The following is a 24,466-nucleotide window of genomic DNA, read 5'->3' as shown; positions in this document are numbered from 1 at the left end:
TTGAAGCTCTACCCATAGGGATTCTGCCTCGTCCTTAGCTTCATTATTAATATCATCCCTCATATTTACCTGTACACTGTTCTTAATATACAGACATACCCCTCCCCCTTTTTTACCCTCTCTATCTCTGCGATAAAGGGAATACCCCTGAATGGTCGCCATCCAATCATGAGAGCTGTCAAACCAAGTCTCAGTTATCCCCACAAAATCGAAGTCCTCCTCAAACATCAGCAGCTCCAGCTCTCCCATCTTGTTGGCCAGGCTTCTGGCATTGGTATACAAACCTCTTAATTTTGACCGGTTACATTTATCCTCATTTGATGTTTTTAGGCTGCTCACTTGATTTTTCCCCATACCCACCCTGGGTATAGGAGCTCTGATCACCCAACCGCTAATGCCCCCATTTCTGCCCTCTGAAACTTGCTTTCCACTGGCTAATTCTACATCTGTACCCTCCCCCCCATTCCCTAGTTTAAAAGCCCCTCTAACTTTTTGGCCATCCTCTCACCCAGTACGGCTGCACCCTCCCCATTTAGGTGCAATCCGTCCCTACCAAAGAGCCGGTGGCAGACTGAGAAGTCGGCCCAGTTCTCCAGGAACCCGAAACCCTCCTTACCACACCTGCTCCTCAGCCACTCGTTAACTTCCCTAATCTCCCGCTGCCTCTCTGGTGTGGCTCGAGGTACAGGTAGTATTTCGGAAAATACTACCTTGGAGGTCCTTCTCCTCAACTTAGTGCCTAAGTCCCTGAAATTGTTTAGGACTCTCCATCTTCCTCTGCCTATGTCATTGGTACCCACGTGTACCATGACAGCTGGGTCTTCCCCAGCCCCACCCAATAATCTGTCCACCCGATCCTCAATGTGCCGAACCCGAGCGCCCCGCAAACAACAGACTGTTCGGCACACACGGTCTTTGTCACAGATTACACTGTCTGTCCTTCTAATAATTGAGTCCCCTACCACCAGCAACTGTCTTTCCTTTCCCTTTCTCCCAGCCTCACTGGAGGAGTTCTTCCCCTGGCAGCTAGGGGCGTCACTCTGCTCCAGCAATGCTGGTCCCTGACTGGTTTCCCCAACATCACACAACAGGGCGTATCTATTGGGGTGCTCAAGCCCAGGATCAGCCTCCTTGCCTTTTTGCCCTCTACCCTTCCTAACTGTCACATGTCTACTCTGCTGCCTGCACCTCCGTCATTCCGCCCACCTCTGTGCAGACCCCTGCCTGCACCTGGCGGGTACGATCCCAGCTCTCCTTCAGTATGGACATACGTCTCAGTGTTGCCAGCTGCTTCCCTAGATTCAGGACCTGAGCTTCCAGGGAAACGACGTGCTTACACTTTGTGCATTTGTATTCGCCCTCGATCTCATGATCGAGGAACGTATACATACCACAAGATGTACACCGAATCGCATCTCCACACCCGCCGGGCATTGTACCTACTAATCTATCTAATGGGGATTCAGTGATTTAAGTCTATCCTATGTGGCTATTTCCTGGCTTCCTAACTCTACCTTCTCACCCTCTGGTACTCCGCTACCCTCAACTGACACTCAGTTGCACAACACTCACAATCTCACAGCCCGGTCAGTCACTCAGGCAGTAACAGGTACTCCCAGACACTCAGGCAGTAACAGGTACTCCCAGACACTCAGGCAGTAACAGGTACTCCCAGACACTCAGGCAGTAACAGGTACTCCCAGACACTCAGGCAGTAACAGGTACTCCCAGACACTCAGGCAGTAACAGGCACTCCCAGACACTCAGGCAGTAACAGGCACTCCCAGACACTCAGGCAGTAACAGGCACTCCCAGACACTCAGGCAGTAACAGGTTGTTATACCTGAAGGGTTTCACATGTACTGTCACTTTAAGGCTGGCTCCACCCAGGAGTGATGACAAGGGTCAAGGGGCAGAGTGGCCATCTTTAGACACATGTAGAGATGTATTGATATGCAGAGCTGTCCTGTAATGCTGTACAGAGAGTCCTGAATAAACATCCGTTGTTCCAGACCAGAGTCCTGTGTCTCTCACAACACGGAGAAAATAACAGTGGCGACGAGGATGGGATGTACAAGGTTACTATCCGTGTGAGAAAGGAAAGGAAGAAAAAAAACTCTGGATTGTCAGGAATACAAACACCCACAGAGCCCAGCAGGAAAATGTCATTGATCGGGACATTAAGTGAATTTGATGGAGAACAGACAACGTGGATTTCCTGGATTGAAGAACTAGAACAATATTTCTGTGCAAATGCCATCCCAGGCGACAGGCAAGTAGCAGTATTTCTGACAGTGGTTGGTGCTAGGACATATGACACTCTTAGGGATCTCCTTTTCCCTGAAAAACCAGCAACTAAGACATTGGCAGAGCTCCTGACACTGTTAGGGAATCACTTCCAGCCTAAACCACTAGAGATTGCAGAGAGATTCCGGTTCTATCAGCGGCAGCAGCAGCCAGGTGAAGATATTAAGGCTTATGTGCTCGCCCTTCGCAGACTAGCCTCAACCTGTTCTTTTGGGGAGTACTTACCAACTGCACTGAGGGATAAGTTTGTCATGGGACTGAATAGAGAGTCTAGCCAAAAGAGACTGTTAACAGAGAAAGACCTTACCCTTACAAAGGCAATTGAGATAGCTTCAGTGATGGAAATTGCTGTGAAAGATACAGAGGCATTGAACCCCCAGAGTAGAAGGGGAGAGGTTAAAGAGGAAGTTTTCAGAACAGCAGTCAAGCAAACTGCAGCTAACGGTAAATATAGAACCTCACTAACCGGGACGTCAGCTTGCTACCGTTGTGGGAATACAGACCATGATCACAAAGTCTGCCGGTTTAAGGAACAGCTCTGTCATAATTGTGGTAAGGCAGGCCATCTGAAACGAGTCTGCCGTAGTAAGAAAGTGCAAAACAAACAACCTCTGAACACCAGGACAAAGGCATATATGGTGGGAAGATATCTGTCTTCATCGGAATCAGAGGATGAGGAAGTGCTCCACAGATTAGACATACATTTTATGCATTCAGCACCCTCAGAAATGACTGTAGAGGTAACAGTGGAAGGAAAGAAACTCAAGATGGATGTAGACACAGGAGCAGCAGTTTCAGTTATCACCCAGAAACAATGGAGAAAACTTCTGATCCGAACAACTGTCCGTCCAACACCAATCAAACTGCAGACATACTCAAAGCAGATACTCCACCCACTGGGGTACGTGAAAGTACAGGTATCCTACAAGGGTCAGACAAAGAGAATGCCATTGTATATCCTAGAACATGGGGGACCCCCTCTTTTTGGGAGAGACTGGATTGCTCACTTTGGCATGCCAGACATTGCCATTAACCCCTGCAACACCGTGACCATCCCATCAGGGGATGAAAAGGGATGGGTGAAGTCCCTGAAACAGCGATTCCCAGAAGTCTTTGATAACCATTTGGGAAAAATAAAGCATGACTGTGTGAGACTCAGGCTGAAACCCAATGCCCAGCCTAGGTTCTTCAAAGCTCGGACGGTACCTTTCGCACTCCGAGCAGGTGTGGAAGCTGAACTAAGCCTGCTGGTGGAACAAGGTGTCATCTCAAAGGTAGAGCACAGCGAGTGGGCATCACCAGTTGTACCAGTAAAGAAAGCGAATGGGGACTTACGCATTTGTGGCGATTTCCGCATGGCACTAAATTCTCAAATGGAGATAGACCAGTATCCCCTACCCAGAGTAGATTACATTTTTGCCTCTCTTGCAGGAGTTCAAAAGTTCACCAAGCTTGATCTCAGGCAAGCTTATTTACAGTTTGAGGTCCACCCTTCGTCCCGCAAGTTTCTAACAATCAACACTCACAAGGGACTGTATGAATACAATCAGATGGTGTTTGGGGTAGCCTCCGCCCCAGCCATTTGGCAACGCAAAATGGATGAGATTTTGGCGGACATTCCTTTCACACAGTGCCTGTTAGATGACATGCTCATCACGGGCCTGACGGACCAGGAACACAAGCATAACGTGGAGCTTGTGTTGGCGAGACTCCAAGAGCAGGGTCTAAAAGGGAACTTAGCGAAATGCCAATTCATGGTACCTAAATTGGAGTTTTGTGGCCACCTTGTGGATGCAGAGGGTATACACACCACGGAAGCCAAAGTTGATGCTTTAGTAAAAGCTCCAGCCCCAACCAACGTCCAACAGCTGCGATCATACCTGGGCTTGCTGAACTATTACCACAAATTCCTGCCGGATCTAGCACACACTTTGTTTCCATTAAACAAGCTTTTGGAGAAACACTCCAGATGGAACTGGTCGGCTGCATGCCAACGTGCTTTTGAAGTTTCTAAGCGAAAGCTGTTGGCGTCACGCATGCTCGTGCACTATGACCTCCAAAGGCCTCTCGCCTTGGCTTGTGATGCCTCACCCTATGGTCTAGGGGCTGTACTATCTCACGTTTTGTCAGATGGGTCAGAGAAACCTGTGGCATTCGCCTCCAGGTCCTTGACAAAAGCAGAAAGCAATTACTCTCACATTGACAAAGAGGCTCTGGCGCTCATATGGGCAATGAAGAGGTTTCATCTTTACCTGTATGGTAGGGAATTCACCATACTGACTGATCATAAACCACTCCTTCAGATCTTTAGCCCTGACAAAGGCATCTCCCAGACGATTGCGGCCCGTCTTCAACGCTATGCCCTATTCTTGGGAGCATATAGCTACAAAATCCAGTATCGCAGCCATGATGCCAATGCTAATGCAGACGCCATGTCCCGTCTGACAAGGACATTAACAGACTCTTCTCCACCTGTCAAGAGTTGTCGTTACACCAGCCTGTCCTTTCTGTCTTCCGGGGAAGTAGCAGCCCATACAGCCAAGGATACCTTTCTTAAGACAATACTCTCCTGGGTACGGTACGGTTGGCCTGCAACTGTCACACAGGATTATGAACCTTACTTCCGTAGGCGTCTGGAATTAACTGTGTCTGGCAACTGTGTTTTATGGGGAGACCGAGTGATCGTTCCACAGACCCTCCGGAGACACATTCTGGACTTGCTACATACTGGTCATCCCGGGGGCACACGTATGAAACAAAAGGCCCGAGGCTATGTGTGGTGGCCGAACCTCGACTCCGATATCACGACATATGTGAATGCGTGTGCTGGATGTGCACAAACTGCAAGAGACCCTCCTCGAGGGTGCGTCCAGCTCTGGACTTGGCCCACGGTTCCCTGGTTTCGCCTACACTTGGACTTTGCAGGCCCGATCAGAGGACACACCTTTTTGATCATTATTGATGCCCATTCAAAGTGGCCTGAGGTCATTCCTGTTACCCAGCCAACGACTAAGGCGACGATTTCCATACTGTTACATCTCGCTGCTACGTTTGGATACCCCAGAGAAATTGTCACAGACAACGGTGCACAATACACAAGCCAGGAGTTTCAGGGTTTCCTGACTGCCCACAACATCAAATACAAGTTGACCGCACCTTACCACCCGGCTACAAATGGTCAAGCAGAAAGGTTTGTACAGACCTTCAAACGCTATTTCAAAGCTACTGTGGCTACAAGTAAACAACAGTCCCTGTCACCCCAGCAGCTGGACTCCTTCCTTTCTGCTTACAGAACCACACCACATGCAACCACTGGGAAAACTCCAGCTGAACTTCTTTTGGGTCGGCAGCCATGGACTGTTTTGGATATGCTCCGCCCTCAAACGGTCCAGAACATGTACAGCAGTCCCAAGACAAGAGGGTCGAACACGACGAGATACCCCGGTTTACAGCCCAGCAAAAAGGTATGGGCCCGATCTTATGGCGCTTCCAACACTCGTTGGCTTCCTGCTATCGTCGCAGAGACTTTGGGACCCAAAATGTATAGGGTCTGCCTGGAGGATGGTTCCATTTGCAGAAGGCATGCGGACCAATTGCGTCCTCGTTCTCAGTTGCCCGAATCCCTGACATCGGCTGCACCTCCAGTGTCTCAAGGATCTGCTCCTACCGGATCAGGAGGCATTGAGACTGATGCTTGGGAGGACTCTGAACTTTTGAACTCAGCTCCAACAGAGCCCTCCAGCCCTGGTCCAGAGGTCTGCTCACCCTCTGAGCTAGGGGATCCCCTCTTGGCCCCGCCGGTGTCCATTCCGGCCAGCCCTGCTTCCTCCGGCCCCGAGTCGCTGGGTGCCCGTCCTCAACGACACTGTCACTCTCCTGACCGGTTTCAAATGCAAGACCGGTTAAGAGACTTTTGACGGGCCCGCCGAAAGTGATCCGCTGCCATTTTCTCCCTGTAGCGTCCCTGGAAGTTGTTCTCACATCCGGACGTGGAAGAAGCCATGTAAATCTCCTGAGTTGGAGGACTGTATTGGACAATTATGAGTTACTGTTTTATGCCTGTTCTTGTTTTGTTTTTTTGTTTTTTTGGTATGGATGGAAGGTGTTATACCTGAAGGGTTTCACATGTACTGTCACTTTAAGGCTGGCTCCACCCAGGAGTGATGACAAGGGTCAAGGGGCAGAGTGGCCATCTTTAGACACATGTAGAGATGTATTGATATGCAGAGCTGTCCTGTAATGCTGTACAGAGAGTCCTGAATAAACATCTGTTGCACCAGACGCCGCCGCAGCAAGGGAGGGGTGGGGGGGTTACCGCACCGCTTGCCGCCCGCTTTAGTTTGGAGGGGGGGCTCTAGCACCGGGCGCTGCCGGTTCTACTGGGGGGGGTACTCACACACACACCAATCTGCAAACACCTGCTCCTCTCACACGCACGCCGCACTGATCCCGCGCTCTCTGCTCTGCTCCACAGCACCACCTGCTGACCACCGGATAGCAGCAACTTCCTAGGAGCACAGGAGTCGTGGCAGAAAATTGAGAGGGCTGGAACAAACCATCCAGCTCACCTTAGAATGCCGGCTACTTATTGAACCACCAGGACACTACTTATGCCCCCTTGGTGATTGACTAGACCACAGCTGTGGCAAAGTTCAAATTAATTTGTACCGGACACCGCTGAAGATGAATTGTCCAATGAGCCAGACAAAGGCTGATCGCTTGGATTTCCAGAGCATTAATCGGCAGTCTGGTCTCCCTGAGCACAACTGTGCTGAGGATGCCTCAAGCGGGCATCCGTGGTGACAACCGTCCAGCACAGGGGGAAAAAGGATTTTCCCTGTCTAAGTGCCAGAGAACAAAGTCACCTCTAGAGATGGATCCTCGTGGATCCTTGTCCCATTTCACCAGAATCTCTTTAGCAGAGATCTTGTGTGAACTGTGCAAACAGACCGCCTCAAGGGTGGACACCATCAGGCCCAGCACCCGCATGCAAGCCCGGAGGGATAACCATCTGCTAAACAAAAGAAGCTGAATTGCCTCCTGCAATGTCTGGAGTTTTTCCAGAGAAAGAAACATGCTGGCTGAGGCCGAATCCAGAGTCAGACCCAGATGGTCCAGTTTAGATGGAAAGAGCCAAAGCAGACTCCTGAAGGTTCAGAATCCAACCAAACTCCCTTCGATTTCGCAATCTCCAGTTGTCCATTAGCGCAGTCGGAGATTCGGCTCGCAGAAGAAGATAGTTGAGGTACCCCAGTACTGCAATCCCCCGCTCATGGCAACACAGAGGAAGCGTTGATGACTGGCAAATATTAGAATCTGCAGGTAGGTGTCCTTGATGTCGATAGAAGTGAGAAAAAAGCAGTTTAGCACCTTGAGGTCCAGAATTGGGCATACCTTGCCTTCCTTCCTGGGAACTGTAAAAAGGTTTGAGTAAAAACCCCTGAAAAGGTTCCGAATCAGGACAAAGGAGTACCAGTGACTAACCCCTGGTTTACTGTCTTTGACCAAACGGGCAACAATAAATGTGGGGTTAAGAACTGTGTAGATCAGATGGTCGCAGCCACAAGATCAAACAATTTATCAATTGTGGAACCAATTATTTGACCCATGGTTTGATTTGCTTATACGTAGGACAAACCATACACCTCCTGAGGGTAAGATTTGGGGAGCAGTGTACACGTTTTTTGTTAAAGCTATGTGTTAATTGCTCACACTCATGCACAAAGTTGTCTTTTCTTTCTTTCCTATAATAGCTATCAACATATCTGCAGAATTTACTATTTATGATTTTCTCATATCTATTTATCCAGTGTTTTATTATTATATATTTTAACATAGTTTTACACACACACACACACACACACACACACACACACTACTTTTTATTCAACAGTTTTCATATATCTGGTTTCAGTTTGCAAGCGGGCCCATCGTTTAGGTCTTTCAGGGTTGGTCGCATTATGATTTAATGTGACAATTATAGGTAGCCTCTTTTGTGGATTCACAAATTAGGTCTATTTATAGGTTTTTAAAATATATATGTACTTGAATATGCGGTACCATTACAAAGGTATTTTACCAGATGGAACTGTTGGTACATAGAGAGATACATTAAATAATATCAATACGTTTTTAAATGTTTTTTAAATGATTTTACAATTTTGTATGCATAGTAGTTGTAATGCCCATATATATCCTCTGGAGGTGCTGCAGGTGGTTAATTTTGACAGGATGTAGGAATTCTCTTACTCCCCTTCCATCATGTACAAGGATGTCAGCTAAGTAGGGCGAGGGGTTGATTTAATGAATTTTTTGGGGTCTGGATGTACGGATGGGGAGCCCCTGCTCCTTTGGTTCACTGGCATCAGTCCTGGGTTGTCCGTTCTGGGGTTTATACAAGCTGTTATGGACGGTGAATGAGAAAAGATGAAAGGCGGAACTGACGTCACGTGTTTGGAACGCACAATGCAGCGACCCGGGTGGTAGCTGGCGGCATGCGTTCCACTGATATCAGTGGACACAAGCAGGGTAGGAGGCTTGGTAGGCCTCCGGTCGGCTCCCTCCCTGCATGTCATGTATAACGGATAATATGGAAGTGCAGTATCAACACTTTTATTGTCACTCCCATCATCAGCAGCAATATTAACATGATGTACTTATGGCCAATAGCAACACCTCCTTAGATCTGTTTGGGGTATGTTGGTGTTTTAAATTTGAAATGGTTTTTATTATTATTATTATTGTTTTAATTTGAAATGGACCTTATTATTATTTTTACTTTTATTTGCATCTTTGCATACGTTTTTAGTGTGTGTTACATGGATGGCACACTTGATCATGGTATGTTATGAATCCACAGCTCTGGGGGCTGATGGCAGTGGTATATGTGGCAAAAGGTTAAAAATATTGTAACCACACCCTAGAGGAAGGAGTTCCCAAGGCCCCACAGATGAGGGTTGGGCGATACTCTGCTATTTAAACTTGTGAGTTCGACATGGCACAGTGGCTCTGAGGAAGAGGCGAAGCCTCGAAACGTGTCAGCTATCATTCGCTAAGGACAGTGGACATTCGCATGGATTGCTCCTGATATTCACACACTTGGTTTTGATATGACTGATTTACACCTTTGTTTGTGAGTAGTCATTTTTATGTTTTATTAATAAAGCCTACATTGAGGATAATGCGCTAGATCGGTGCGCTCCCTTCTTTGTTCGCACTTCTCTCCAACATCAGTGCCTGACCTCACAAATGCGCTTCTGGAAGAATGGTCAAACATTGCCATAGGCACATTCCTAAACCTTGATATTGAACCCTATGGACAAAGACTGGGATGCCATTAAAGTTGATGTGCATGAAAAGGCAGGTGTCCCAATACTTTTGGTAATATCGTGTATAAACTTTCCAGTTTATAAAAAGTTGGTATCACGTTGCCGCACATTTTTTTCCCTGACTATCCATCCACAGGCTGCAGTCTTCAGTAGAAGTGCCGCTGGGCTTTCTACACATGCTACTTGTCTGTTGAGCACCAGCCTCTAGTGCACTCCAAAATGTGAGTTTGCTGTATGAAGTTTCTTAATAAGTACAGTTGTTTTTATGGTAAGTACTATGATGGTCCATGTATTTTTTCCTAAGCTTCCAATTGTGGTATCTGCTTACCATCACTGGGAGAAAAAAGACCAGGCGGAGACAAGGGGAGGATCAAATGCTATCCAGATATTGCCCTTAAAGGGACAAGCACTTTAGACTTATTAACCATGGGTCAACATAGGAGCTGAGCATCCAATGGTGGTGGGTACACATAGGGGCAGATTTACTAAACCCGGTGCACAGAGAATCTGGTGCAGCTGTGCACAATAACCAATCAGCTGCTAGGTTTTATTGTCAAATCCTTATGGCCCGTACATACGATAAGAAAATCAGAAGTAAAAATTTGTCCGAACGATCTGCCGGTTTTCGGATCGTTAGTATGGTGCTTTTGACAGCCGATTACGAATTTTCGTACGACAAAAGCTGAATGTGCAGGCTATAAAATTATCGTACGTTAACACAACATCCAATTTTTGTTTACATAGTACAGTTTTCGTCCAAAAACAATCGTAAGAGCAAGACTACGAATGCTCGGAAATGAAAAGAATGCATACAAAACAATTCAACACATTGCATAATTTCTGAAGTTGAATTACGTACGAGAATTTTCATATAAAAGTAACCTCTTCACTTTGCATATGAAACTAGCATGCAACACAAAGGACGTAAAATTGGTCCAATAATCTGATTGTGTGTACGAACGAGCCTTAAGGCTGGACAGAAAATGTACAATTTTCCTTTAGATTTAGCAGTTGTAAACCGCAACATGTTTTTATTTTCTTTCGTACCTGCAAGGCAAAGGAATAATGTGCTAGTATGCCTCGCATATCAGCACATTCTATAAAAATATCCTAAAAATGGAGCCTTCCAGCGATGCAATGTCATCGCTGGAGACAACTTCCATCTTCACCCGTTTTGCTTCCGGGTTCGCAGACTCTGGCTCTGTGACTGGCTGGAGACGCGATGACATCAATCCTGTTCTGTGTGCACCAGGTTTAGTAAATCTCCCACATAGTGTAAAGATCACTTAAAAACAAGCACATTTTTAGAAGCTAGTGGATGTTAATGGAATACTACACTAACGTAGACTTTTTTTTTGTCATTTGTATATCTTTAACTGGCCTTTCCCACAGTCCGCATCCGCCGACGGAGTCCGTTCTGCTCAGCAGCGATCGATCCGCCGATCCCCACTGAGCAGGTGGATGACAGCTCCATCTTCACTCTGTGTGCGGAGATGGAGTTGTCAGATCTCCGCTCTCCTTTATGGGGAGATCGAATGAGAATGGACCGCCTGTCTGTTCTCATGCGATCCGAGCCGCCAGACAGATGGAAAATTGGGTTTCCATCTGTCCGGATTTCACGGATAGGATCGGAAGCGGATAGCAGCGGGTTGTCACCTGACATCCGCTGCCCCATATGGATGCATGGAACATCCGATCAGGTCCACCTGAAAAACTGACAGGCGGATCTGATTGGATCGTTCGTGTAAAAGGACCCTAAGTTTGTTTGTTTCTTGGATTACTGATTTTTTTCTTGGAATGGTGGGATCATATTAAACAAAGAAAAAGCTGCGCTTGGATCCACTAACAAAACTATTAATTAAAAAAAAAAAATCACTTTCAATACTACCAGCAGCTGCACATATGTAGGATAAAAACATGAAACGGATTTAGAAAGTCAGGTGCAGAGCAGGGTAAGTAATCTATGTGTAGTTTGGTTTCCCACTGACAAAATAGACGCGCGTCCTCGGTGCGATGCCGTCACACCCTCCAGTCCCGCCCGACGAGGTGTTTTGTCAGTAAATGACTCATCAGAGGCGTGTTCGGTGGACAACATCGCGATCTTTATATAGCATCAGGAGCAAACGGCATAATTAACTGGGGAAAGTGACATCCGGCGGATGCATCAGCATCCAGACCGGAAGAAAACAGCCACATAACCCCAAAATCTAGCTCAGTAAAGAAGCTAAATATTACAGCAGGAAAAGTGTATTCTTCCAAAAAAGGCCAGTGTTAATCAGTAACGACCAGGATAAAAGCAATTTAATGCATTTGAAAAGAGGGATATTATAAGGCAAGCAGGAAGAAAACCGATACTGCACTTACATAATTAATATAACGCATAGCAAAACAAAAAACAATATTCAAATATTCAAAAAAATAGATATACAAAAAAAAAAAAACCTCAATTAATAAACATAAAACCCAGATAAAAAAAATGAGGATACAAAAAATAAAATAAAATAATAAAAAAAATATAATATATATATATATATATATATATACATATATATATACATACATATATATACATATATATACATATATATATACATATATATACATACATACATACATGATCAGAAAAATCAACATTAGCTATAAAGGCGTTGACATCCGACTCCACATTCATACCATGTGGAGTGTATGTCTTTGCCCTATAGATCCACCATGCCTCCAGTTTTGAGATTTCCCTGACCATATTGCTCCCACGCTCGAAACTCGATCTTGTATCCCAACCGTATGACCTTGTGAACCCATTTGTCTTGAAGCTTGAAGGGGATGTCAGCCAAAAGAGACGCTGCGGTCGTATGCGACTCGGCGGGACGTTTAACCCACGGGCCAGTCCCCGTCCAGCGGGACTATGTCGCGGCCGATCCAGCGTGGAGCTAGGGCCTGCACGCGCTCGTAGGCCGGCTGGGGTGACCACTGGATCTCAGCATCCAGCCCGTCTCCCAGATCCGGCATAATTGCTTGTAGATCTCACAGGAACAATTCCGAGAAAAAAAGCTAGCTAAAAAAAGATTAATCTAAAAAAACTTGCCAGGACCAGAGATCCCAGCAAGGAACTTCGGTCCTTACTCCTGACTAGGCAGAAAAAAAAAACTGACATCCTATAGCAGGGAGAGAGAGGGTATACCCCCTGGGACTGCCCATAGGTGTAGCCAGAACTTTTTTTCTGCCTAGTGTCCTACTCCTGTAGGGGGCAGTAATACCCTACGGATATCAAGAGATGGAATCTGTGTCTGTCAATGAGCGACAGAGAAAAAAACACATACACACATATATATATATATATATATATATATATATATATATATATATATATACACATACATATATACATACACACACACACACACACACACACACACAGAAAAATTAACTATTCGCTATAAAGGCGTTGACATCCGACTCCACATTCATGCCATGTAGAGTGTATGTATTTGCCCTATAGATCCACCGTGCCTCCAGTTTTGAGATTTCCCTGACCATATTGCTCTCACGCTCGAACCTCGATCTTGTATCCCAACCGTATGACCTTGTGAACCCATTTGTCTTGAAGCCTGGAGAGCCACGGGTCCGGGAACCGGCGAAGACGCCCCCCCCCCCCACCCCTGATATGGGTGGGGGCGCACCTTCAGGTCGAAGCGGACTTATCCTCAGGCCTGGAAGAACCGGAATTTTGCTTACCAGACCAGGGTCTCTTGAAACCCCCCGGGGGCCTTGGAGGGCTTCGTCTTGTCACCCGCCCTGGAGGAACGAAAAAACTTCTTGTGAGCTGAAAAGGAAGGTCCCCGTCTGCGACGAGGTTCCTTACCCTTGGCAGCCTGCGGGAGAAAAGTGCTCTTGCCCCCAGTGAGACCCTTGATAATCTCATCCAAGGTAGCACCAAACAAAAGAGAAAAAAGAAAAAAGGGACATCAGTCAAGGCTTTTTTGGAAACCTGATCCGCCGACCAGCACTTCAACCATAGCATGCGCTGGAGGACCACCGCCGAGAACGACACACGCCCCAGCAATGGAGCAGCATCCAGCGCGGCGTCACAAACAAACTGTAGCCCCTGCACCATCTGGTCCAGCAACTCCGCCACGGCAGGGGGGAGACTTCTACCTTTCAGGTCACGGCAAACCAGAGCAATAGTAAACACTAAAGGCCGACCCCGCCAGGGAGAATATAGAGCGGGACACATATTCCGCGCTACGATCAACCGGATCCCTAAAGGACAGGGAATCCTCTAACGGGATAACAGTAGCCTTATTTAGCCTGGAGACCGGCGGATCCACCGAAGGCGGCACCGTCCATTTCTTAAGGGGGAACTCTTCAAACGTGTAGCGCCTAGCAATCCGTTTGGGCATCCTAGGGGGTCATTTCGGACGGACCCAGTCCTTCTTAATGATATCGTCAAAGCATTTGAGAAAAGTTAACACCTTCGCCACCCTGGAGGGCTTGCGAGTGCCAAAGGCAACTTCCGTATCAGTCGCATCCGCAGGTGCAACCTCCAGCTTTAGGGTCTCCCGGACAGACACAATCAGTGCGTCCACCATCGCCTTGTCTTGCGCTATAGCGGAGGCAGAAAGGTCATCCTCACTATCAGAGGAGACGGGGCGCGAGACAGCAGCCCCAGAGGAGGGACCCGCATCAGCAGCGACTGGCTCAGGATCAGAATCTGAGGCATCAGACGAGACAGGGGTAGGCGGCAGTCGCTTTTTAGCCCCCCGTCCCTGACAGGCCACCTCCACCCGGGACACAAATGACTCCAGGACCGCCGAAAGTGCATCAATGGTGAGCTGGGGACCGGAGGGCCCTGCGGCCACCTCGAGGGGATCATGTGGGGACACATGTGCAGCAGGGTCCATGGTAGACCAGGGGAACCAGTCAGCAAATTATGACAAAAATTTAAAAAAAAATTTTTTTTAAATGTTACCCAGCGCTACAGCGCCCCCCAGTGGCAAGGCAGCGTGCCTAGAGACCCCCGCAGAGAGAGAGAGACCCCCAAAAGGTTCACCACACGATGCACCAGAGTTCAGCGCTGTCCACATGAAAAGGAAGTCCTGTGGAGCGATCTTCCCGGGTCTAGGGAGGGGCTCCACCCCCTCACACGCCTCCAGTAACTCCCACTGCAGCCCAGCTCTGCAGAACGAGCTGGGTGTACCAAGATGGCCGCTGCCATGAACTACACGAGGGGCTACAAGAAAAAGGGGGCCCCACGCGCTGCGGCGGGAAGGGGGATCCCCAGGGGCCCCCACCAACACCAACAGGCGATCGATCGGCAGGTAGGCCCTGGGGAGCCAGGGAGGCAGCCCCCCCGCACAACAGCCGTCCGCACCGTCGAGACCCCCCACCCCCCGCCCCCTTAGTGGCCTGCACGCACTGCCAGCCACCCCACACACCCCCCCCCCCGAGGGGGGGGGGTGGGGGGTTTGAGGGACACCACTGGAGGGGGGTGCACAGAGGAACAGAGGGGAACCCAGAGCAATGGGGGTCCGACCGTCCCAGGGAGGGGCCCGCGTCCACCCCAGAGTCAGCCATGAGGGAAAGGGGGGGAAACAAGTACTCACCATACCGGAACAGAACGGGCACCACTCCAGACAAAACCCCTCGCCGCCCAGTGGAGGGGGGGGGGGGTCAGCCAAAAGAGACGCTGCGGTCGTATGCGACTCGGCGGGACGTTTAACCCGCGGGCCAGTCCCCGTCCAGCGGGACTATGTCGCGGCCGACCCAGCGCGGCGCTAGGGCCTGCACGCGCTCGTAGGCCGGCTGGGGTGACCACTGGATCTCAGCATCCAGCCTGTCTCCCAGATCCGGCATAACTGCTTGTAGATCTCACAGGAAAAATTCCGAGAAAAAAAGCTAGCTAAAAAAAGATTAATCTAAAAAAACTTGCCAGGACCAGAGATCCCAGCAAGGAACTTAGGTCCTTACTCCTGACTAGGCAGAAAAAAAAAAAAAAAAAAAAAAAAAACTGACATCCTATAGCAGGGAGAGAGAGGGTATACCCCCTGGGACTGCCCATAGGTGTAGCCAGAACTTTTTTTCTGCCTAGTGTCCTACTCCTGTAGGGGGCAGTAATACCCTACGGATATCAAGAGATGGAATCTGTGTCTGTCAATGAGCGGCAGAGAAATATATATATATATATATATATATATATATATATATATATATATATATACACACAGTGGGTACGGAAAGTATTCAGACCCCCTTAAATTTTTCACTCTTTGTTATATTGCAGCCATTTGCTAAAATCATTTAGGTTCATTCTTCTTCCTCATGAATGTACACATAGCACCCCATACTGACAGAAAAACACAGAATTGTTGACATTGTTGCAGATTTATTAAAAAAGAAAAACTGAAATATCACATGGTCCTAAGTATTCAGACCCTTTGCTGTGACACTCATATATTTAACTCAGGTGCTTTCCATTTCTTCTGATCATCCTTGAGATGGTTCTACACCTTCATTTGAGTCCAGGTGTGTTTGATTATACTGATTGGACTTGATTAGGAAAGCAACACACCTGTCTATATAAGACCTTCCAGATAACAATGCATGTCAGAGCAAATGAGAATCATGAGGTCAAAGGAACTGCCTGAAGAGCTCAGAAACAGAATTGTGGCAAGGCACAGATCTGGCCAAGGTTACAAAAAGATTTCTGCTGCACTTAAGGTTCCTAAGAGCACAGTGGCCTCCATAATCCTCAAATGGAAGATGTTGGGATGACCAGAACCCTTCCTAGAGCTGGCCGTCCGGCCAAACTGAACTATCGTGGGGAGAAGAGCCTTGGTGAGAGAGGTAAAGAAGAACCCAAAGATCACTGTGGCTGAGCTCCAGAGATGCAGTCAGGAGATGGGAGAAAGTTGTAGAAAGTCAACCATCACTGCAGCCCTCCACCAGTCGGGGCTTTATGGCAGAGTGGCCCGACGGAAGCCTCTCCTCAGTGTAAGACACATGAAAGCCCGCATGGAGTTTGCTAAAAAACACCTGAAGGACTCCAAAATGGTGAGAAATAAGATTCTTTGATGAGACCAAAATAGAACTTTTTGGCCTTAATTCTAAGCGGTATGTGTGGAGAAAACCAGGCACTGCTCATCACCTGTCCAATACAGTCCCAACAGTGGAGCATGGTGGTGGCAGCATCATGCTGTGGGGGTGTTTTTCAGCTGCAGGGACAGGACGACTGGTTGCAATCGAGGGAAAGATGAATGCGGCCAAGTACAGGGATATCCTGGACAAAAACCTTCTCCAGAGTGCTCTGGACCTCAGACTGGGCCGAAGGTTTACCTTCCAACAAGACAATGACCCTAAGCACACAGCTAAAATAACGAAGGAGTGGCTTCACAACAACTCCGTGACTGTTCTTGAATGGCCCAGCCAGAGCCCTGACTTAAACCCAATTGAGCATCTCTGGAGAGACCTAAAAATGGCTGTCCACCAACGTTTACCATCCAACCTGACAGAACTGGAGAGGATCTGCAAGGAGGAATGGCAGAGGATCTCCAAATCCAGGTGTGAAAGACTTATTGCATCTTTCCCAAAAAGACTCCTGGCTGTATTAGATCAAAAGGGGGCTTCTACTAAATACTGAGCAAAGGGTCTGAATACTTAGGACCATGTGATATTTCAGTTTTTCTTTTTTAATAAATTTGCAACAATGTCAACAATTCTGTGTTTTTCTGTCAGTATGGGGTGCTATGTGTACATTCATGAGGAAGAAGAATGAACCTAAATGATTTTAGCAAATGGCTGCAATATAACAGAGTGAAAAATTTAAGGGGGTCTGAATACTTTCCGTACCCACTGTGTGTATGTATATATATATATATATATATATATATATATATATATATATATATACATACATATATATATACACACACATACACACATATATATATATATATATATATATATACACACAGGTCCTTTTCAAAAAATTAGCATATTGTGATAAAGTTCATTATTTTCTGTAATGTACTGATAAACATGAGACTTTCATATATTTTAGATTCATTACACACAACTGAAGTAGTGCAAGCCATTTTTTTGTTTTAATATTGATGATTTTGGCATACAGCTCATGAAAAACCAAAATTCCTATCTCAAAAAATTAGCATATTTCATCTGACCAATTAAAAAAAAGTGTTTTTAATACAAAAAAAAGTCAACCTTAAAATAATTATGTTCAGTTATGCACTCAATACTTGGTCGTGAAACCTTTTGCAGAAATGACTGCTTCAATGCGGCGTGGCATGGAGGCAATCAGCCTGTGGCACTGCTGAGTTGTTATGGAGGCCCAGGATGCTTCGATAGCGGCCTTGAGCTCATCCAGAGTGTTGGTCTTGCGTCTCTCAACTTTCTCTTCACAGCATCCCACAGATTCTCTATGGGGTTCAGGTCAGGAGAGTTGGCAGGCCAATTGAGCACAGTAATACCATGGTCAGTAAACCATTTACCAGTGGTTTTGGCACTGTGAGCAGGTGCCAGGTCGTGCTGAAAAATGAAATCTTCATCTCCATAAAGCTTTTCAGCAGATGGAAGCATGAAGTGCTCCAAAATCTCCTGATATCTAGCTGCATTGACCCTGCCCTTGATAAAACACAGTGGACCAACACCAGCAGCTGACATGGCACCCCAGACCATCACTGACTGTGGGTACTTGACACTGGACTTCAGGCATTTTGGCATTTCCCTCTCCCCAGTCTTCCTCCAGACTCTGGCACCTTGATTTCCGAATGACATGCAAAATTTGCTTTCATCCGAAAAAAGTACTTTGGACCACTGAGCAACAGTCCAGTGCTGCTTCTCTGTAGCCCAGGTCAGGCGCTTCTGCCGCTGTTTCTGGTTCAAAAGTGGCTTGACCTGGGGAATGCGGCACCTGTAGCCCATTTCCTGCACACGCCTGTACACGGTGGCTCTAGATGTTTCTACTCCAGACTCAGTCCACTGCTTCCGCAGGTCCCTCAAGGTCTGGAATCGGTCCTTCTCCACAATCTTCCTCAGGGTCCGGTCACCTCTTCTCGTTGTGCAGCGTTTTCTGCCACACTTTTTCCTTCCCACAGACTTCCCACTGAGGTGCCTTGATATAGCACTCTGGGAACAGCCTATTCGTTCAGAAATTTCTTTCTGTGTCTTACCCTCTTGCTTGAGGGTGTCAATGATGGCCTTCTGGACAGCAGTCAGGTCGGCAGTCTTACTCATGATTGCGGTTTTGAGTAATGAACCAGGCTGGGAGTTTTTAAAAGCCTCAGTAATCTTTTGCAGATGTTTAGAGTTAATTAGTTGATTCAGATGATTAGGTTAATAGCTAGTTTAGAGAACCTTTTCATGATATGCTAATTTTTTGAGATAGGAATTTTGGGTTTTCATGAGCTGTATGCCAAAATCATCAATATTAAAACAATAAAATGCTTGTACTACTTCAGTTGTGTGTAATGAATCTAAAATATATGAAAGTCTAATGTTTATCAGTACATTACAGAAAATAATGAACTTTATCACAATATGCTAATACAATACACATACATACACACACACACACACACACACACACACACACACACACACACACATACATACACACACACGATCAGAAAAATTAACTATTAGCTATAAAGGCGTTGACATCTGACTCCACATTCATACCATGTGGAGTGTATGTCTTCGCCCTATAGATCCACCGTGCCTCCAGTTTTGAGATTTCCCTGACCATATTGCTCCCACGCCAATTTGCCACAAACTGTTCTATTCCAAAGAACATGGTCCCCTTGGAATCCCTATTGTGGCAAAGTGCGTAATGTTTTGAGAGACTGTGGCCAGGAAAACCTTTTTGGATGTTGGCAACATGTTCATTTGAGGAAGGTTTTAGGAACAACGTTATTACGAAAAAAGAAAAGGCATTCCTGATACCATTATCGTCCAGAGTGGCAGTTATTTATTTCCTCCCAAAAATTCATAAATGTCTGACTAATCCTCCCGGGCGGCCGATTATTGGTGGAATTAACTCCATTACATCAAGAGCAGGGAAGTATATTGATTTATTCCTACAGCCTTTAGTGGCAACTACTCCCTCTTATCTAAAAGACTCCACACAGGTAATTAACATCTTACGTGAAATACAGTGGGGAGATGGTAATCTCCTTGCAACAGCTGATATTACCTCACTCTACACTGATTTCACACGCAGATGGACGTGAGGCAGTGGAGTATTTTCGATTGGGAGGAGCCTCCCTACCCCCAAAACAGCATCAATTCATACTGTCTTTGCTTGAGTACTGCATGTCACATAACTATTTTTTGTTTGACGGGAAGTACTACTTGCAAAGTAAGGGTGTAGCTATGGGGCTAAGTTCGCCCCAAGTATGGCAAACGTATTTATGCCCAAATGGGAGGAGGATGTCGTATATGGTAACCCCAGACCACAGCTACTTTTTTTGGAGGAGGTACATAGATTCCTTCTGTGGGAGGGGAGTATGGAATCCCTGCAGGAGTTATTTTTAGAGTTTAATGACAATAGGGGCATCCATTTACAATAGGAGGCTAGCGAGAAGGAGGTACATTATCTGGATTTGAAAATCAAAGTTGATGGAAATTCTATGCTGACTTCTACATTCTTTAAGGAGACGGATAGAAATGGGTACATTGAGGTCTCTAGCTGCCACCATCCGTCTTGGCTCAAGCCGGTTCCTAAAAGTCAGTTCTCCGGTTACGGAAAAACTGTACAAATTATGATGACTTTTTGAGTGAATCGGAAGTTTTGAAATCACGCTTTTGTGAAAAAGGTTTTAACCCTCAAGCGTTAGATCGTGCATTGATGGATGCTGGTAGTAGAGATTGCAATGAATTACTGGCCTCTAGGAATCGAGTCATTTGCTGACGAAACGCTATGTTGGGGCGGGACTGGAGGGTGTGACGTCATCTCGCCGAGGACGCATCGGCCATTTTGTCGGTGGGAAACCGAACTACACACAGATTACTGACCCTGTTCTGCATTTGTTATGCGAGTAACAGCTTAATAACATTTCTTGACCTTTAATCCTTACATACTACTCTGAGTGTTCTTATATTCTTGGGGTCTCCTGACACCTCTTCCCTGGGGACCGGACTCGGAGTCTGGGGATTTTGTGTGATCTTCCCCTGAGAGCCTGTTTGAACCTGAACCATCCCTGGGTGTGGATCTGAATACGGGATTAGCCTGGGATTTGGATGCTTTGCATTAACATCAGGATGGTAAGAGGCAGTGTGGTTGGAGGTGATCTGGTGGTGGGAGCACCTAATTGCCCTAACAGCTGACCCTGGTGGATAGATGGATTTACCGTTTCATAGGACTGAAATCTACTCACTTTGTTTCTAGCGCAGCACCTTCCTAATGGTGGGATAATATATGGAGTTTGTTATACAGTTGGACTTGTAAATTCACACAAATATAGAATTGTCTGTGTTTTTTTTTTTTATAGGAGTGGGGCGCATGATCACTTTTATTTTTAAAATATTTTACCTCACAGGAGTGAGTGGTGCACTCCTAAATTTCAGCAGCAGCACTTTACTTGATTTGTCACACTGAATACATTGGTGTGCGCAAGGGAATGGGTTTGTTTATTTATATCAAGCTTACCATCAGCAGCAGCAGGTACATCTGCAGGAATGTGGAATTCCATTTTTTTAGGACCTACAATACACGGCTGTTCAAACACCTCAGACGGTAACAGCGGTGCATGTGCATGTCTGAAAAAGACAAGAAATTAGATTAATTGACACAAAAACTTTAACACATTACATAGCTATCTTGTCTAGAATTTCCTTTCTGTGTGGCGACTTCAGCCACGTAATGGGCAATGGCAAGAGTTCAATCAAGCCTAACAGATAAATTCATACTGACTGAAAAATGACATCAATAAAGTGTATTGTTGCTCTGGCTAATTCCCTAACACACAGTTTTGACAGTGTACACGTCTGGTAATTTTATACGTTTATAAATTCCTTCTATCGTCACACTCCTAGTATACAGTACATGCTTCTGGGACTCACTGGGGTGCCGCAGGCATGCCTATAAGGTCCTTAATCTTCATCTTTTTTCGAGGACGAGATTGTTTCTTCTGACTTGGTCTCTTGGGCAGCATGTCTGCCAATTCTTTTAGACGAGCAACCCTGAGTATTTCAAAAGAACAAATCAGGCATTATAAACAGGCTGCAAATTTGAAAACTTACCATGCAATTCTAGCCACTCAACCTAGGTTTTTATTTTTTTTTTCCTCATTAATACTACATGAAATCAGATTTCCCATCTAAAAAACATTCCCATTAGCCCCGGTTCACACTACTGCGTGTGCGGGGTTCGCATGTCATGTCGGAGCGCACTGCTCCGACATGACATGCGATCAGCTGTGCGGTGCGAGTTTAGCCATACAGTTTGTATGGCTAAATTCGCATCGCACCCGCAGCAAACACGCACAGGAGGCATTTTTGCTGCCGCATCAGGATCGGATCGCACAGCGGTTCACACTTGTGCGATCCGATCCTGTGCGAACTGCACGATCGCACTGCGATATGCGATCAAACTGGGGGTGTCGTTAAGATTACATTGACACCCCCAGCGGATCGCATATGGCAGTGTAAACTGCCGGGGGTGCGTGTGCGATGCGGGAATAGGCTGCGAATTCGCAGCCTTCCCGCATCGCATCAGTGTGAACCGAGCCTTAATGAGCAGTGATTACCAACTTTGATTTTTGGCAATCTAAAAAGGCACCTACATATACTCTCACACACTTTGCAAAAGGCTTGATTCGTAATACTTTAACACAAGGATACAAATGTTTATTTAGCCATGGAACTGTTAATTTTAAATCAATGGATTTAGTTAAAAACAACTGTCACTTCCCCCCCCCCCCCCCCCAAAAGCTAAAGTTCCTGACCCTGATGGTTAAGAGCATATACAAACCCCATGGCTACATCACAGCATCACATTTTTAAGCATTTTTGGAGCAGAACTGCATGTTTTTGCAGCTTTTGTTGGATGTTTATTCAAGCGTTTTTCAACTAAAATGTGTCGGGAACTGCTGTTTGAGTAGAAAAAGCATGACAAAAACAATTAAAAAAAATGTTAGAAAAAAAGCTTTTTAGGAGTTTTCATTGACGTCTATGGGGATAAAAATGCTCAATTCTGCTTGAAAAGTAGCTCGTACTTTTTTTACAGGACAGGCATTTTGGTACAAGCAACAGGACACTTAGATGCGAACAAGGGTTATTGTAAACAATAGGTTTTTGCTTGTTGAGCTTCGAGCTACAAAACGCTCAAGTGTGAAGATGGCCTAGTGCGATTCCACTTTTGCAGCCAAACTGAGGTAACACCTACTTTACAACTACAGTTTTTAGATGTTCTCATTCACATGGAAAAAAAAATGAATAAGCATGTATATGTGACTGCAAACGTGTAAATACGCTTATGCAAGGAATTTATTTGCTTTCTTTTTGGCAGCGAACATACAATTTAAAATTGTGTAGATCTGTGAGGAGGAATGGTTAGAAAGTTTAACAAAAGACACTGGGCAGGGCTGACTAAGGTTCCTGCATTGGTCTTGATGATGTCAGAGGACCTACAGGGGAAAACAGTCTGCAGGGACCAGTCTGCAGGAGCAGAAACTTTACCTGTTCCTCCCAGACACAAACAGTTAACCCTTGCAGTGCTAGCGATCACAGGATGATCACATTTAGTATAAATAACAATATAACAAGGCAAGTGGGGAACATAAGAACCCTAAACTTCAGAAGGGCAAACTTTCCAAAATTGTACTCATTGATGGAAAGGGTAAACTGGGACCAAACCCTGGGATCCCTGACCACAGAGGAAAAATGGGAATGCTTTAGGAACATATTAGGCAAAGGCATCTTGCAGTGCATTCCTATGGGAAATAAATTTAGAAGAGACAAAGCCAAACCTGGCTGGCTAAACCGTAGCATCAAAAAACTTATTAGGGGAAAAAAATTGGCCTTCAAGAAGTATAAATCAGAGGGCACAGTATCGGCTTTCGAGCAATACAAGGAGGCAAATAAGAAAAGTAAACAAGAAATCAAGATGGCTAAAATCAACTTTGAGAGACAAATAGCGGAGGATAGTAAAAAAAACCCAAAGAAATTCTTTAAATATATCAACAGCAAAAAACTAGGGCAGAGCATATTGCACACATAATTAACAATGATGGGAGGATGGTTACAGAGGACACTGAAAAAGCAACCGTGCTGAATGCTTTTTTCTCGTCAGTCTTTACACAGGAAACGGAGGGGTACACTGACCATGACTGTTTGGTTAGTAGTAATACACAGGACTTGCCACTATGGCTAACAGAGGGTGAAATCAGGGAAAGGCTGGATAAACTCAACACAAACAAATCACCAGGCCCGGATGGCGTACATCCGAGAGTACTCAAGGAACTCAGTAAGGTTATATCCAGACCACTGTTCCTGATCTTTGCTGACAGTATTAGGACAGGAGATGTACCAGGGGATTGGAAGAAAGCTAACGTGATTCCGATATTCAAAAAGGGCCAGAGGCATATCCCGGGAAATTATAGGCCTGTCAGTTTGACATCAATAGTATGTAAACTTCTGGAGGGGATGATAAGGGACTATATCGTAGAGTTTGCTAAAGACAACAACATCATCAGCAGTAATCAGCACGGGTTTACAAATGGGCGTTCTTGTCAAACCAATCTATTAACATTTTACGAGGAGGTGAGCTGTGAGCTAGATAGGGGGAGACCAGTGGATGTGGTGTACTTGGATTTCGCTAA

The 24,466-nt window shown here is 46.0% G+C and overlaps 1 protein-coding gene across 1 annotated transcript in view; it reads right to left on the bottom strand.

The window, feature by feature from the left end:
* The window catches only part of LOC309543570 (RNA-binding region-containing protein 3-like), a 111,252-nt gene that overhangs the window by 32,272 nt on the left and 54,514 nt on the right, over positions 1 to 24,466 (bottom strand). Inside the window, exons 7-8 of the mRNA XM_082276037.1 lie at positions 21,708 to 21,827; positions 21,295 to 21,404 (exon numbers count right to left, since the gene is read on the bottom strand). Of these exons, the coding sequence (XP_082132163.1) occupies positions 21,295 to 21,404; positions 21,708 to 21,827 (230 nt within the window). The remainder of the gene's footprint in view (positions 1 to 21,294; positions 21,405 to 21,707; positions 21,828 to 24,466) is intronic.

Source organism: Pelophylax lessonae (assembly GCF_965119305.1).
Source record: "Pelophylax lessonae genome assembly, contig: HAP1_SCAFFOLD_227, whole genome shotgun sequence".
NCBI classification, from domain to species: domain Eukaryota; kingdom Metazoa; phylum Chordata; class Amphibia; order Anura; family Ranidae; genus Pelophylax; species Pelophylax lessonae.
The sequence above is the reverse complement of the archived record's forward strand: the minus strand, read 5'-3'. Positions and strand labels throughout refer to the sequence as shown.